A 16,685-nucleotide genomic window follows, 5' to 3' on the forward strand; every position below is an offset into this window, starting at 1 on the left:
GGAAGGGACAGGGACAGGGGAGGGGAAGGGAAGGGAAAGGGGAAGGGACAGGGACAGGGGAGGGGAGGGGAGGGGAAGGGAAGGGACAGGGACAGGGACAGGGACAGGGGAGGGGAAGGGAAGGGAAAAGGGGAGGGGTAGGGACAGGGGAGGGGAAGGGAAGGGAAAGGCAGAGGGGAAGGGACAGGGACAGGGACAGGGGAGGGGAAGGGATGGGGAGGGAAGGGAAAAGGGGAGGGGAAGGGACAGGGACAGAGGAGAGGAAGGGACGGGGAGGGGAAGGGCAGAGGAGGGGGAGGGTAAAGGAAGGGAAGGGGAATGGGGAGGGTAATGAAAGGGGAGGGGAAGGGGAAACAAAGGGGAGGCGAAGGGGAGGGAGGGGAAAGGGGTAAGGAAAGGGGAAAGGACAAAGGAAGGGGAAATGGGGAGGGGCAGGGGCAGGAAAAGGGAAGGGGAAGGGGAAGGGAAGGGAGAGGAGGGCAAAGGGGAAGGAAAAGGGGAAAGGGGAGGGGAAGGGGAGGGGAAGGGGAAATGGGGAGGGGAGGGGAAGGAGAAAGGGGAAGGGCAGGGGAGGGGAAGGGGAAGGAAAAGGGGGAGGACAGGGACTGGGGGGGGTGCGGCCTGGTGACCCCGCTCCGTCCCCCAGCAATGCCCAAGCGCTGCAGCGAGGGCCCGCCAGGTACCGGCCCCGCCCCAAAAACGGCCCCAAAACCCCCGTTTGTAACCAAAACGGCCCCAAAACCCCCACTTTTAACCAAAACAGCCCTAAAACTCCCATTTGTAACCAAAACGACCCCACAACCCCCACTTTTATCCAAAACGACCCCAAAACTCCCATTTGTAACCAGAACGACCCCCAGACTCCCACTTGGAACCAAAACAGCCCCCAAACCCCCGTTTTTAACCAAAACGACCCCAAAGTCCCCCCCCACCTACCCCGCTGCGTCCTCGCCCGGTGCCGGCGGCCTCGGAGGGACCCGGCGGGGGCGAAAAACCCCCAAAACGGCCCCAAAAACGTGGGCACGGCGCTGCCGTTGGGGGGCCGGGCGGATCGGGGCAACCGTCCCCGGCCGAAGGTCGCCCGCCGCCGCCCGCGCTTTATGGCCCCGAGCGCCGCGCCGTGGCAGCCCCCAAAATCCCCGTTTTTCCCCAAAAAAACGCCCAGGGCCTTGCCCCCAGCCCCAAATTCCCGGCCCCGATTTTTGGGGTCCCCCCCCCCGGTGATTTCTCCCCGCAGACGGCGGCGGCCCCGCGGCCAAGCGGAGCCCCCGGGAGGACGCCGGCGGCGCGGGGGACGGCGGCACCGGGTGCAGGATGGGACCTGTCCCAGGAAGGGCTGAGCACCGGCACCAGCGGTGCTGAGCCCACCACGAGGTGACAGGGATGGGGACGGGGGGGCGAGGCCGGCGGGCTCCGCGGAGGACTGATTTTGGCGTTTTTCAGCCCAAAATGCGTGGGGACGGCGGCCACGGAGCGCGGCCACGGAGCCCAGCAGGTGAGGCTGCCCCGCCCCCCCCCCGGGGTGAAATGGGGTAAAAACGGGGGAATTTGGCACCGCGGGTGGCTCACGGTTGTAGGAAGGAGCCGACGGCGGCGAGCGGGGTCCGGATGCCGGCTCAGCACCGGAGCTCAGCGCCGCGGGGACGCCAGCGCCGCCGGGCAGCACCCGGGCACCCGGGGACCCCCCACGGGGGGCTCTGCCCTGCGCCGGGGGGCACCGCGGGCACCAGCACCAGCACCGGTACCAGCACCAGCACCAGCACTGGTACCAGCACCGGCATTGACCCCAGCACCAGCACTGACCCCAGCACCGGCACCGGCAGTAGCCCCAGCACCAGTACCAGTACCGGCACTGACACCAGCACCAGTGCCAGCACTGGCACAAGCACCAGCACCAATGCCAGCACCAGCACCAGCACCAGCACTGACCCCAGCACCACCACCGGCACCAGCACCAGCATTGACCCCAGCACCAGCACCAATGCCAGCACCAGCACTGACCCCAGCGCCGGTACCAGTACTGACACTGACCCCAGCACTGGCACCGACACCAGCACCGAAACCAGCACCAGTGCCAGCACCAGCACCACCACCGGCACCAGCACCAGTACCAGCACTGACCCCAGCACCACCACCGGCACCGATGCCAGCACCAGTACTGGCACCAGCACTAGCAATGACCCCAGCACCACCACCGGCACCACCACTGGCACCAGCAATGGCACCAGTACCAGCACTGGCATGAACACCAGCACCGATACCAGCACCACCACCACCACCAGTACCAGCACTGACCCCAGCACCACCAGCACCAGCACCGACACCAGCATTGACCCCAGCACCACCACCAGCACCGATGCCAGCACCAGCACCACCAGCACTGACACCAGCATGAACACCACCACCAGCACCAGCACCTACCCCAGCATCGACACCAGCACCACCACCAGGACCGGCACCGACCCCAGCATCGACACCAGCACCACCACCACCACCACCAGCACCAGCACCGGCAGCCCCCAGCCCCCAGTGACTCCCGGACGTCACCACACCGAGGCAGACGGCGGTGCCGCCGCCGGTGCTGAGCGCCCGAGCGGGGCCGCGGAGCCGAGCGGGAGCCCGGCGGAGGTCTGGGGGCGCTGCCCCCCCCCCGGGGGTCCCACGGGGGGGCTGGGAGGAGGCCAAGGAGCTCAGGGACCCAGGACCCCGGGGTGCTGCGGTGCTGGGGGGGGGGCACGGCGGAGGCAGAGCCGCGGCCCCCCGGTGCGGTGAGGGATGCCCCAAACGCCGACGGCGCGGCGCCCCCGCAGGTAACGCACCCCAAAACACCCCGGGGGGGGATGCGGCGACCCCCGCGCCGCCTCGAGCCCCCCCCCAAAACCCCTCCTGGTGTCCCCGACCCCCCCAGACACCCCCCACCGGGCCACGGGATGCTGCAGGATGCGGCCACCCCCCAGCGCTCAGCAGCACCGCGCCGCGGGCACAGCCTGGGTAAGGGGCACCGCGCGCTGCCGGGCCAAAAATGCTCGTTTTAACCCCAAAACGTGGCCCCCAGTGCTCTCCTCACCCCCCCTGGTCCTCCCCCCCAGGGTCCCGGAGCCCCCACCCGGGGAGGACGCAACCGACGTCGTCCGTGGCCTCATCCTGGAGCTCTCCAACCTCAAGTAAGGGGGGGGCAAACCCGAATCACCCCCCATTTTGGGGGGGGGGGGGGCAAACCCCATTGCCCCTCATTTTTTGGGGGGGAAAACCCCATCACCCCCATGTTGGGGGGCAATCCCACCTCACCCCCATTTTGGGGTGGAAAACCCACATCGCCCCCGTTTTTGGGGGGCAAACCCATGACGCCCCCATTTTTTTGGGGTGGAAAACCCACATCGCCCCCGTTTTTGGGGGGGAGGGAACCCACATCATCCCCATTTTTTTTTGGGGGGGGGGAACCCCTGATGTCCCCATCTGGGGGGAGGGAACCCACATCACCCCTGTTTTGGGGGGGCAATCCCACCTCACCCCCATTTTTTGGGGGGGCAAACCCATGACACCCCCATTTTGGGGGGGGGGGGCAATCCCACCTCATCCCCATTTTTTGGGGGGGGCAAACCCCATCGCCCCCCCCAGCAAAACCTCCCCAAATCCCCTGGGGGGGTCCCACCCATGGGTGCTGAGCCCCCCTTCCCCAAAGGGCTCCCCCCCCCCCCCCAAGCCCTTGGGATGCCGGGGGGGTCCCGGCGGGGGGGGGGGTCCCCTGCCCGCCCCCCCCCCCCCATGAGCCCCCCCCGCAGCCGCCTGGCCATGGGGGCCCACCGGGAGCTGGGGGCGCTGCGGGGGCTGCGGCAGCGCCGGAGGAGCCGGAGGAGGAGCGCGAAGGAGCCGGGATGAAGGCCACCGAGGGCGTTTATTGGGGGGGGGGGCACGAGACAACGGGGATAAAAATGGCAAACAATGGGGGATAACAATGGGGGGTAACAATGGGGGACAATGGGGAGTAATGGGGGGTAACAATAGAAGGTAACAATGGGGGATAATGGGAGTATTGGGGGAATAACTGGGGATAATGGGGGAAGAACGGGGGAAAACCAGGGAATAATGGGGAAAAACAGGAAGAATGGGAACAATGGGGGGTAACAATGGGGGATAACAATGGGGGATAATGGGGGATAATGGGGGAATAACACTGGGGAATAATGGGGGACAATGGGGAAGTAACCGGGGAATAATGGGGAATAATGGGGAATAACTGGGAAATAACTGGGAGTAATGGGGGAGAATGGGGGATAACAATGGGGGAGAATGGGGCATAACAATGGGGAAGAATGGGGGGAAATGGGGGAATAATGGGAATGTCCCTGCGGGACCCCGCACCCAATAAAGTGACCTCACAACAAAGTGACCGAATTTGGCGAATTTTGCGCCACCGCCCCGCACCCCGAAACCGTCCTGAGAACCCAACCGGGGCCGGCCCCGAACTGCGGGGTTTGGCCCCAAACTGCGGGGTTTGGCCCCAAACGTCCCCAAACCGTGGGGCTCAGCCCCAAACCATGAACGTCCCCAAATGTCCCCAAACCGGGACCGGCCCCAAACCACGGGGTTTGGCCCCAAACTGTGGGGTTTGGCCCCAAACTGCAGGGTTTGTCCCCAAACCGTGGGGCTCAGCCCCAAACCATGAACGTCCCTGAACCCTAAATGTCCCCAAAACGCGGGGTTTGGCCCCAAACTGCGGGGTTCATCCCCAAACCCCAAATGTCCCCAAACGTCCCCAAACCATGGATGTCCGTAAACTGCAAACATCCAAAAACATCCCCAAACTGCAGGGTTTATCCCCAAACTGTGAACATCCCCAAACGTGGGGTTTGTCCCCAAACTGCAAACAAATTTTGGGGGAAAAAGGGTGTAAAACCGGGACTCCCGCACCACAAATGACCCAAAACCCCAAATTTTGGGGGGAAAAAACGGTGTAAAACCAGGATGCCCACACTGCAAATGACTAAAACCCCCAAATTTTGGGGGAAAAACAGTGTAAAACCGGGACGCCTGCACCACCAATGCTCAAAAACCCCCAAATTTTTGGGGGAAAAGTGGTGTAAAACCGGGATGCCCGCACCACAAACGACCCCAAGCCCCAAATTTTTGGGGAAAAACGGTGTAAAACTGGGACGCCTGCACCACAAACGACCAAAAACCCCAATTTTGGGGGGGAAAAATGGTGTAAAACCAGGCCACCTGAGCCACAAACGACCCCAAGCCCCACATTTTTGGGGAAAAATGGTGTAAAACTGGGACTCCCGCACCACAAATGACCCCAAACCCCAAATTTTGGGGGAAAAACGGTGTAAAACCGGGACACCTGCACCACAAACGACCAAAAAAAACAATTTTTGGGGGAAAAAATGGTGTAAAACCGGGCCACCCATGCCACAAACAACCCAAAACTCCAAATTTTGGGGGAAAAATGGTATAAAAACGTGACGCCCACACCATCAATGCCCCAAAACCCCCAAATATTTTGGGGAAAAACGGTGTAAAACCGGGATGCCCGCACCACAAACGACCCCAAGCCCCAGATTTTTGGGGAAAAAACAGTGTAAAACCGGGATGAACACACCACAAATGACCCAAAACCCCAAATTTTGGGGGGAAAAGCGGTGTAAAACCGGGCCACCCGTGCCACAAACGACCCCAAGCCCCAAATTTTGGGGGAAAAACGGTGTAAAACTGGGACTCCCGCACCACAAACGACCCCAAGCCCCAAATTTTGGGGGAAAAAAACGGTATAAAAGCGTGACGCCCTACGTCCGCGGCGCGGTGCCGGCGTAGACGGAGACGTACCCGCGGGGGGTGCGGGGGCAGAAGCGCCGGGTGTGCGCGCGGTCGCGCGTGGCGCCGCACTGGGGGCAGACGTAGCGGCGCAGCACCGGGCACAGGATGCGGCCCCCGCGCGTCCCGCAGCCGGTGCGCGCCGTACACGTGCCGCGCCTCGCCGTTGCGCTGGCAGAAGGCGCAGCGCGGAGCGGCGGCGCTGGGCGGTGCAGGGCGGGTCGCGGCGGCGCTGGGTGGTACTGGGCGGGTCGTGGTGGTGCTGGTGGTGGTGCTGGTCATGGTGCTGGGTGGTGCTGGGCAGGTTGCGGCGGCGCTGGGTGGTGCTGGGCGGGTCGTGGTGGTGCTGGTGGTGCTGGTGGTGGTGCTGGTTGTGGTGCTGGGTGGTGCTGGGCGGGTCATGGTGGTGCTGGTGGTGGTGCTGGTGGTGGTGCTGGGTGGTGCTGGGCGGGTCGTGGTGGTGCTGGTGGTGCTGGTTGTGGTGCTGGTCATGGTGCTGGGCGGTGCTGGGCGGGTCGTGGCGGTGCTGGGTGGTGCTGGGGGGGTTGTGGCGGTCCTGGTGGTGGTGGGTGCCGTCGCGACGGATGGTGCCGGTGTCGCGACGGGCGGTGCTGTCGCGACGGGCGCCGCTCGGCGCCGCTCCTGCAGCAGCCCGGCCAGCGCGGCCACCAGCCCCAGGTAGTCGGCCCACACCTCGAAGGCGGTGCTGGGGTGCGGCGCTGGGGTGCTGCGCCGTGGCGCCGCGGTGCTGGGCCCAATCCCAATGCCGTGCTCCATCGCGGTGCTGCGCTGCGCCGTGGTGCTGTGCCGTGGTGCCGTGGTGCTGTGCTCCATCGCGGTGCTGCGCTGCGTCGTGGTGCTGTGCCTTGGTGCCGTGGTGCTGTGCTCCATCGTGGTGCTGTGCCGTGGTGCCGTGGCGCCACGCTCCATGCCATGCTCCATGGTGGTGCTGTGCCGTGGTGTTGTGGTGCTGTGCTCCATCGTGGTGCCATGCTGTGTCGTGGTGCTGTGCCGTGGTGCCGTGGTGCCATGCTCCATGGTGGTGCTGTGCCATGGTGTAGTGGTGCTGTGCTCCATCACGGTGCCATGCTGTGTCGTGGTGCTGTGCCGTGGTGCCGTGGTGCCACGCTCCATGCCGTGCTCCATGGTGGTGCTGTGCCATGGTGTCATGGTGCTGTGCTCCATCGTGGTGCTGTGCCGTGGTGCCGTGGTGCTGAGCTCCATCCTGGTGCTGTGCCATGGCGCCATGGTGCCGTGCTCCATGGTGGTGCTGTGCCATGGTGCCATGGTGCTGTGCTCCATGCCACGCTGCGTTGTGGTGCTGTGCCGTGGTGCCGTGGTGCCACGCTCCATGCCGTGCTCCACCGTGGTGCTGTGCCGTGGTGCCGTGGTGCTGTGCTCCATCCCGGTGCTGTGCCATGGCGCCATGGTGCCGTGCTCCATGGTGGTGCTGTGCCGTGGTGCCGTGGTGCTGAGCTCCATCCCGGTGCTGAGCCGTGGTGTCACCGCGCCGCGCTCCGTGGTGGTGCTGAGCCCCGTGGTGGTGCTGAGCTCCATCGTGGTGCTGAGCCGCGGTGGTGCTGAGCTCCCTGCCGCCGAGGCCGAGCCCACCCCCGGCCGGAGCCGCTGCGTCTGCCCCGGGGGCTGGGGGCAGCTGCGGCCCCTCCTCCCCCTGCCCTTCCTCCTCCTCCAGCCCCCTCCTCCCCCTCCTCATCCTCCTCTTCCTCTCCTCCTCCTCCCCCTCCTCATCTTCCTCCTCCTCCTCCTCCTCCCCATCCTCACCTCCAGGACCCGTAGGTAGAGGACACCCCCCCCCCATCACCCATGGGTGCACAACCTGCCCCTCCCCAGCACCCATAGGCACAGGATGTGTCCCCCTAGCACCCATGGGTGCGCAACAGCCCCCGGCACCCATAGGGGCAGGATACGCCTCCCCCAGCACCCGTGGGTGCATGGTGCCCCCCCACCTCCAGCATCCACAGGGACAGGACATGGCCCCCCCCAGCACCCATGGGTGCATAACCCCCCCCCCAGCACCCATAGGCACAGGATGTGTCCCCCCAGCACCCATGGGTGCTTGGTGCCCCCCCCCTCCAGTATCCGCAGGGACAGGACATGGCCCCCCCAGCACCCATGGGTGTAAAACCCACCCCCCATAGTACCCATAGGGGCATGGCACCCCCCCCAGCACCCATGGGTGCAGGACATGGCCCCCCAGCACCCATGGGTGCACAACAGCCCCCTCCCCCAGCACCCATAGGGGCAGGATACGCCTCCCCCAGCACCCATGGGTGCATGGTGCCCCCACCTCCAGCATCCACAGGGACAGGACATGGCCCCCCCCCAGCACCCATGGGTGCATAACCCCCCCCAGCACCCATAGGCACAGGACGTGTCCCCTCAGCACCCATGGGTGCTTGGTGCCCCCCCTCCAGTATCTGCACGGACAGGACATGCCCCCCCCAGCACCCATGGGTGCACAACCCCACCCCCCCACAGCACCCATAGGGGCATGGCACCCCCCCTCCCAGCACCCATGGGTGCAGGACATGGCCCCCAGCACCCATGGGTGCACAACACCCCCCCCCAGCACCCATGGGTGCCCCCCTCCCTCCCCGGCACTCCCCGGAGGGGGAGCCCGGGGTCACCTCAGGTCACCGGCCCCGCCCATTGCCCGCTGGCCCCGCCCCGCCCCGCCCCGCCGCCTCTCATTGGCTGCCCGCGCCGCCCCGCTTCCTCTCATTGGTCACCGCCGCGCCGCTTCTCATTGGCTGCCCGCGCCGCCACGAGGGCTGCCATTGGCTGGTGGCCGGGCCCCGTTTAACCCCTGCGGGGCCGGGACGGAACCGGGGCGGAACCAGTTTGGCACCGGTACGGCACCAGTATGGAACCAGTATGGAACCGGTGCGACACTGGTACAGCGCCAGATACCAGTATGGAACCAGTTGGTACCAGTACGGAACCAGTTTGGCACTGGCACAGCACCAGGTATGGAACCAGTTGGTACCAGTATGGAGCCAGTATGGAACTGGGATGGCACTGGTACGGCACCAGTTGGTACCAGTATGGTACTGGTACGGCACCAGTTGGTACCAGTATGGCACTGGTATAGCACCAGTATGGCACTGGTATGGCACTGTTATGGTACCAGTATGGCACCAGCTGGCACCAGTATGGTACTGGTACAGCACCAGGTACTGGCATGGTACTGGTATGGAACCAGTTGGCACCAGTTGGTACCAATACGGCACCGGTACAGCACCAGTATGGCACTGGTACGGCACCATTGTGGCACCAGTACAGCACCAGCACCGTACCAGTGTGGTGCCAGCAGGCCACCAGCAGGGCACCGGTACAGTACCGCTTTGGCACCAGTTTGGCACCAGTAGGGCACTGGTTTGGCACCATCAGCCCCTGCACCAGTGCCCCCAGTGCTTCCCAGTGCCTCCCAGTGCCCCCAGTAGCCCCAGTGCCCCCAGCCCCCAGTGCCCCCAGTAACCCCAGTGCCCCCCAGGCCCCAGCGCTCCCAGTGCCCCCAGTCCCTCCCAGTCCCTCCAGTGCCCCCCAGTACCCCCACTCCCTCCCAGTGCCCCCCAGTCCCTCCCAGTCCCCCCGGTGCCCCCCCAGGCCGTGGGGTCTTGGCCGTGTCCCGGTTCCACCCCAGCACCATGGGGGGGGGGGCTGTGTGGGGGGGGGGGGAGGGGCTGCTGGGGGGGCCCCGGGACCCCCTTTTGGGGCCGGGCGGGGCCGGGGCAGCCCCGGGGGGGGGCGGGGGGGGGCCCCGGGCTCAAAGCGCCTTTGTGCGGCAGCGCCGCGCGGACCCACCCAGGGTGACTCAGGCGCGTTGCTGGGCCCTGACTCAGCCCCCCCGGCCCCCCCCTAATTCCCCCCCCCACCCCGGTGCCCCCCCCAATTTGGGGGTGTCCCCCCCCCCCCCCCAGCGAGCACCCAGCCGCGGGGCGCGGGGGTCCCGGGTGGGGATCAGGGAGGGCGAGGGCCCCACGGGGCCCCCCCCCGGCCCACGGGTGCCCCGCTATGGGGCAGGAAAGGGAGGGGGGGGGGTGAGGGGGGAAATGGGGGGGGCCCGGGGGGGGCCGTGCCCCACCCCGGTGCTGCCGTGGGGCGGCCGTGGGCGCCTGCCAGCCCGGTGCTGCCGGTGAGTCACGGCCGTGACTCAGCCCCACGACAAACAGCGTCGCGCAGCAACGCCGCCCGCCGCCCCACGGCCCCGGGGGGCACGGCCCCACGGCCCCACGGCCCCACGGCACTGCCCCATGGCGCTGCCCCATAGCCACACTGCCCCATAGTGCTGCCCCATGGCGCTGCCCCATGGCACTGCCCCATGGCACTGCCCCATGGCGCTGCCCCATAGCCACACTGCCCCATGGCACTGCCCCATGGCGCTGCCCCATGGTGCTGCCCCGTAGCACTGCCCCATGGTGCTGCCCCATAGCCACACTGCCCCATAGTGCTGCCCCATAGCGCTGCCCCATGGCACTGCCCCACGGCGCTGCCCCATAGCCACGCTGCCCCATAGCGCTGCCCCATGGTGCTACCCAATGGCCCCACGGCACTGCCCCATGGACACACTGCCCCATAGCACTACCCCATGGCGCTGCCCCATAGCCACACTGCCCCATAGCGCTGCCCCATGGCGCTGCCCCATGGTGCTGCCCCGTAGCACTGCCCCATGGTGCTGCCCCATAGCCGCACTGCCCCATAGCGCTGCCCCATGGCGCTGCCCCATAGCCACACTGCCCCATAGCGCTGCCCCATGGTGCTACCCCATGGCCCCACGGCACTGCCCCATGGACACACTGCCCCATAGCACTACCCCATGGCGCTGCCCCATGGACGCACTGCCCCATAGCACTGCCCCATGGCGCTGCCCCATGGACACACTGCCCCACTGCACTGCCCCATGGCACTGCCCCATAGCCACACTGCCCCACAGCGCTGCCCCACGGCGCTGCCCCACGGCGCTGCCCCACGGCGCTGCCCCATGGCACTGCCCCACAGCGCTGCCCCACACGCCCCCCCCAGGTGGGGCAGGGCCGGGGCCGGGCGCTGGCCCCAGCGGAGCCGCGGGGAAGGAAGGAAGGAAGAAGCCGGGGAGGGAGCGCGGGGCCGGGAGGAACGGGAAATCCCGTCCCAGTGCCCCCAGTGCCGGGCTCCCAGTGCTCCCAGTGCTCCCAGTCCCTCCAGAGCCAGGCTCCCAGTGGCCTCAGTGCCGGGCTCCCAGTGGCCCCCGCGACAGGTTCCCAGTGGCCCCAGTATGGGGGCTCCCAGTGCTCCCAGTGGCCCTAGTGCCAGGCCTCCCAGTGGCCCCAGTGCCGTGGCACGCAGTGCTCCCAGTGCTGGGCTCCCAGTGCTCCCAGTACCTCCCAGGGCACCCCACTGCGGGCTGCAGGGGTCTGTGGGTGCCCAAATACCGGGCGCTGCCCCACGGCGCTGCCCCACGGCACTGCCTGGATGCAGCTTTGGCTGCCTGGACCAGCCTGGCCACCCCCAGAAATGTGCCATGCCATGCCGCGCCGTGCTGTGCCGTGCCGTGCTGCACCGTGCCGTGCCGTGCCACATGTCACTGCCACACCATTACGGCACAGCAGCACAGCACCAGGGCACTGGGGCACTGCACCACGATGTGCCCTGCAGTGCCCTGCAACGTGCTGCGCTGCACGGGGCTGCACCCTGCGACGCCGCGCTGCACCGTGCCGTGCTGCACCCTGCTGCACCGTGCCGTGCCGCACCCTGCTGCACCACGCTGTGCCATGCAGTGCCGTGCTGCACCGTGCTCTGCTGCACCCTGCTGCACCGTGCTGTGCCATGCAGCGCCGTGCTGCACCGTGCTGTGCTGCACCCTGCTGCACTGTGCTGTGCTGCACTGCGCCGCGCTGCACCCTGCTGCACCGTGCTGTGCCATGCAGTGCCGTGCTGCACCCTGCAATGCTGCACCGTGCAATGCCATGCACCGCTGGGCTGCGCCCTGCAATGCTGCGCTGCACCCAGTGTGCTGCACCCTGCTGCACTGTGCAGTGCTGTACTGTGCCATGCCATGCCGTGCTGCGCCCTGCTGCACCCTGCAATGCCACGCTGCACCCTGCAAGGCCGTGCAACGCCGCACTGCGCCCTGCTGCACCCTGCCGAGCCGTGCCACGCCGTGCCCGTTGCAGCGCGGCAGCAGCGTGCGCGAGGCCGCGGCGGCGGCGCTGAGTCAGGCGGGAGGAATGCGCCCGTCTGGCGCGTGGGCGTGCGCCAGCCCCGGCCCCGCCGCCGCTGCCATTACCTAGAAAGGACATTTCTGCGCCGCCGGGCCCCGCAGCGCCCCACGGCACGCGGTGCGGCGTGCGCGGCGCCGCCGCCGCCGTCGGGTGCCCGCGCGCACGTGCCCGCGGCTCCCCCTCGCCTCGCCGCGCACCGGCCCCGCGGCCGCATCCCGGCCCCGGCCGCGGTTAAAATTAGCAGCGGCGCTCCCGCCCCGCGCCAGATGTGCGGCGCCCGCGCCAGATGCGCGCCCGGGAGGGGAAGCGGCGCCGGGGCAGGGGGGCGAGGGACGGGGACGCGGGGATCCCCCCTCCTCCCCCCCCCATGCCACCACCACCCCCCGTGTCCCCCTCCCCGGTGCCGTGCCGGAGGCGGCCGCCGGTTCCCCGTGGCGTCGGCCGTGGGGCGCGAAGGTGGGGCCCGGCGGCGTCGGGTGGCACCGGTGGCACCGTGGGGCGCCGCGGCCCTTCCCCGCCTATTGTTCGTCCCCTCCCGGCGCGCGGAGGAAACCCAAAACCTCCCAATAATTGTATTTAGGAACTTCCATCATCTCCACGGAGACGGGCGGTGACGGCAGTGCCGCGGCCGGGCCGGATCCTGGCAGCGCCCCATGGGCCTCGCGTTAACCCCCCGGGCGCCGCCGCCGCCGTGGGGCGCGTGGGGACGGGGGCAGCGCTCGGCCCCACAAGTGCCCCCAGGGAGAGATGCTCAGCCCCACAAGTCCCCGGGGGGGACGACGCTTGGCCCCACGGGGCGCCGCTGGGGAGGGGTCCCCACGAGTACGGTGCTCAGCCCCACGCGTCCCATAGGGGACGATGCCTGGACCCATAGAGCCCCACTGGGGACAGGGCTTGGCCCCACGTGGGACAACGATCGACCCCACACATCCCCACTGGGGACAGCACCCAGCCCCACAAGTCCCCCCCAGGGGGCTCAGCCCCACACATCCCCAGCTGGGACAGCACCCAGCCCCACAAGTCCCCACAGGGGACAATGCCCAGCCCCACACATCCCCATAGCGGATGACGCCTGGACCCACGGGTCTCTGGGGACATTGCTGGGCCCCGCGGGGCCCCACCGGGGACTGTGCTCAGCCCCGCAAGTCCCCACGGGGTTTGGGGCGGGGGGGGGGGGGGGGGAAGCTGAGGCCCCGTGGTGTGGGGCCAGGGGCTTTGGGGGGCCCGGGCTGTGCCGGGCGGCCGCAGTGACGCGCTGTGGTTTTGCCGACTTCCGACGCCGGGCTCTGTTTAATGTCTGTGTGTGCGGCATCGCCATGGAGATCCCGGCGCCCGCCCGGCCCCGCCGACGTCACCCACGCACCCCGGGCGTCCCCGGGCTTCCCCGGCACCGGGGCTTCGGCCCGCGGCGTGTCCCCCCCCCCCCCGGCCTGGGGACAAGGAACGGGGACGGGGGGGTGGCCGGCGGCGCCCCTGCACCCCAGCACTGCCCCGGTCCCCCCACACACACCCCGGAATCGCCCAGCCCCGCGCAGCCGGGTGGCTGAGGGGAAACTGAGGCACGGGCTGGGATGGGCACGGGGGGGGGTGGGCACGCCGTGGGGCACCCAGCTTCCTCCTTATGGGGCAGCCGGCCCCCGTGCTGTGGGGCGCCCATGCCGTGGGGCACCGAGCACCCCGTTATGGGGCGCCCAGCTCCTGTGCTGTGGGGCACCAAGCCCCCTGACCATGGGGCGCTCGAGCCCCCTCGCCACAGGGCACCGCGTACTCTCGCCATGGGGCGCCCAGCCCATGTGCCGTGGGGCACTGAGCTGCCACGCTGTGGGGCACTGAGCCCCCTTGCCGTGGGGTGCTGAGCCCCCTTGCCATGGGGCACTGAGCCCCCTTGCCGTGGGGTGCTGAGCTGCCATGCTGTGGGGCACTGAGCTGCCGCACCGTGGGGCACAGAGCCCCCTTGCCATGGGGCACTGAGCCCCCTTGCTATAGGGCACCGAGCTGCCGCGCCATGGGGCACTGCACCCACGCCATGGGGCACTGACCCCCCCTTGCTGTGGGGTGCTGAGCTGCCGTCTGTGGGGCACACAGGCCCTTGGCAATGGGGCGCTAACCACACATGTTATGGGGTAGCGAGCCCCCTTGCCGTGGGGCACTGAGCCCCCTTGCTGTGGGGTGCTGAGCTGCCATGCCGTGGGGCACCGAGCTGCCGTGCCGTGGGTCACCGAGCTGCCGCGCCGTGGGGCACCGAGCCCCCTTGCCGTGGGGCACACAGGCCCTTGGCAATGGGGCGCTAACCACACACGTCATGGGGCACCGAGCCCCCTTGCCACGGAGTGCCGAGCCCCCTTGCTATAGGGCAGTGAGCTGCCACGCCATGGGGCACTGAGCCCCCGCACCGCGGGGTGCTGAGCCGCCATCTGTGGGGCACGCGGGCCCTTGGCAATGGGGCGCTAACCACCCGCGCTGTGGGGCAGCGAGCCCCCTTGCCGTGGGGCAGCAAACTGCCACACTATGGGGCACTGTGCACCCCCGCCGTGGGGCACTGGGCCCCCTCGCCATGGGGCGCGGAGCTGCTGTGCCATGGGGCACGCGGGCCCTTGGCCGTGGGGCGCTAACCACCTGCGCTATGGGGCAGCGAGCTGCCTCACCGTGGGGAGCCATGGGGTGCCGTGGGGCGCCATGGGGTGCCGTGGGGCGCCGTGGGGCGCCAAGCTCCTTCACCACGGGGCGCTGAGCTGCTGTGCCATGGGGCACGCGGGCCCTTGGCCGTGGGGCGCTAACCACCCGCGCTGGGGGGGCAGCGAGCCCCCTCGCCGTGGGGCGCGGAGCCCCCTCGCCGTGGGGCTGCGGGACCCCCCTCGCCGTGGGGCTGCGGGACCCCCTACGGCCGGCGCCCCCCGCCCGCAGACGGTGCGGCACCGCGCGCCCACGGCGGCTCGGGGCCGGCGGCCTCGAAAGGGTGCGGAGAGGAGCCGGGCGCCGCGGCCCAGGCCCCTCCTCTCGCCGCCGGCCGCGGCCCTCGCCGCGTTCCCGGGGCGGAGCGAAGGTTTTAAAAAGGATTTCCCTTCTTGGAGTAAAAGTCAGTGACTTTGGGAAGCCTTCGCACGCCCCGGCCGCCCGCCGCCGCCGCCGCTCCCCGGGGACCCCAGCGGGGCCGCGGCCGCTCCCGGTGAGTACGGCGGGCGCGTGGCCTCCGCGGCGTCGCCGGCGGCGTCGCCGGGGGGCCCTCCCCGTCCCCGTCCCCCGCGGGGGCCACCGTGCGGCGGGGGCCGGGGCCTGGGCGGCCTCGCTCGCCGCGTGCCGCCGGCGCCCGGGCGGCGCCGGGAGGGTTCTGGGTGGTTCCGAGCGGTTCCGAGCGCCTGGCGGGCACGCGGCGGCCAGGGGGCGACGCGGGGCCCCCCGCGGTGGCACCGAGGGCCGCGGTTGGCGCGGGGCCGGGCGGGCGCGGGCGGGCGCCGCCGAGCAGCGTGATTCATCCTTTCCCCCCCGGCGCTGCGTGTGCGGACGGGCGCGGACGGGGCGGCCCCCGCCTCGCTCCTCCTCGACCCGCCGCCGCCGCCGCCGCCGCCCACCGCCGCCGGGCCGGGCGCAGCGCCGCCGACACCGCCGGCACCGCCGCCGACGGCGCGGCTCCCGGTGCGCGGTGCCCCCCCAACCCATCCCGGGACCCTCGCACCCGCCGGGACCCCCCGCACCCCCCCGGGACCCCCGCTCCGCCCGGCCCCGGTGCCGCCGCCGCATCCGGCGCCGTGTGCGAGGGCGCGGCCGGCCCCGGCCCCAGGCGTCGGGGAGGCGTCGACGGGGCCGGCCCCGCGTTTTTTTTGTTTTTTTTTGGGGGGGGGGTGAATTGGATCAAAACAAAACAAACAAACAAACAAAAAAAAGAAATGAGAAATCGAAACAGAACGAAGGAAAAGGGAAAAAAAAAATTAAAATTAAAGAAGGGGGTTTGGGGCGGGGGGGGTGCGGGGCGGCCGCCCCCGCGCGGTGCCCGCCGGGGCCCTCGGGACCGGTCGGGGCGGCCGGGCCGGCACCGCCCTGGCGCCGTGTGGGCAACGCGCCCGGCCCCACGGCGAGCCCAGCCCCACAGCGAGCCCAGCCCCACGGCGAGCCTGGCCCCATGGCGGGCCCGGCCCCATAGCGAGCCCGGCCCCACAGCGAGCTTGGCCCCACGGCGGGCCCGGCCCCATGGCGTGCCCGGCCCCATAGCAAGCCTGGCCCCATAGCGAGCTCAGCCCCACAGCGATCCTGGCCCCATGGCGGGCCTGGCCCCATAGCGAGCCCGGCCCCACAGCGAGCCTTGCCCCACAGCGATCCTGGCCCCATGGCGGGCCCGGCCCCATGGCGGGCCTTGCCCCATGGCGAGCCTGGCCCCACAGCGGGCCTGGCCCCACGGCGGGCTCTGCCCCATAGCGGGCCCAGCCCCACAGCGAACCCGGCCCCACGGCGCCCACCCCCCCCGGTGCCCGCCCGGTGCCGCCGCCGCCGCTCCTCGCCCGCCTCGCGCCCGCGCCGCCGCCCGCCCGTTTTTGCCCGTTTTCGCCCGTTTTCACCCCAATCCGGGCCTCGTCCCACGGCGCCGGCACCGGGGCCGCCGTCGGCACGCGGGGACCCCGCGCCCCCCGCCCCGGGCACGCGCCCGCCGGCCGGGCC

The 16,685-nt window shown here is 69.6% G+C and overlaps 2 protein-coding genes across 3 annotated transcripts; one reads left to right on the top strand and one right to left on the bottom strand.

The window, feature by feature from the left end:
* Positions 1-521: 521 nt before the first annotated feature.
* LOC308187185 (uncharacterized protein) lies at positions 522-4,974 on the top strand. Of its 2 annotated transcripts, XM_080609360.1 has the most exons (7): positions 527-679; positions 1,238-1,374; positions 1,444-1,495; positions 1,578-2,810; positions 2,909-2,991; positions 3,090-3,164; positions 3,783-4,974. In XM_080609360.1, exon 4 carries the CDS (start codon positions 1,609-1,611, stop codon positions 2,770-2,772), a length of 1,164 nt encoding a protein of 387 aa, XP_080465486.1. In that variant the 5' UTR covers positions 527-679; positions 1,238-1,374; positions 1,444-1,495; positions 1,578-1,608; the 3' UTR covers positions 2,773-2,810; positions 2,909-2,991; positions 3,090-3,164; positions 3,783-4,974. The 2 variants fall into 2 exon arrangements, with proteins under 2 accessions (XP_080465487.1, XP_080465486.1); XM_080609361.1 differs by having other exon boundaries at positions 522-1,495.
* A 668-nt stretch (positions 4,975-5,642) lies between these two features.
* Positions 5,643-7,553, bottom strand: LOC308187184 (uncharacterized protein). The gene is given in 2 exon segments (XM_080609359.1): positions 5,643-5,933; positions 5,935-7,553. Coding segments are annotated over 2 exon segments (1,584 nt in total). The 5' UTR covers positions 7,372-7,553; the 3' UTR covers positions 5,643-5,786.
* Between the last annotated feature and the right edge of the window lie 9,132 nt (positions 7,554-16,685).

This window comes from Anser brachyrhynchus (assembly GCF_964034855.1).
Source record: "Anser brachyrhynchus genome assembly, contig: SCAFFOLD_694, whole genome shotgun sequence".
NCBI classification, from domain to species: Eukaryota; Metazoa; Chordata; class Aves; order Anseriformes; family Anatidae; genus Anser; species Anser brachyrhynchus.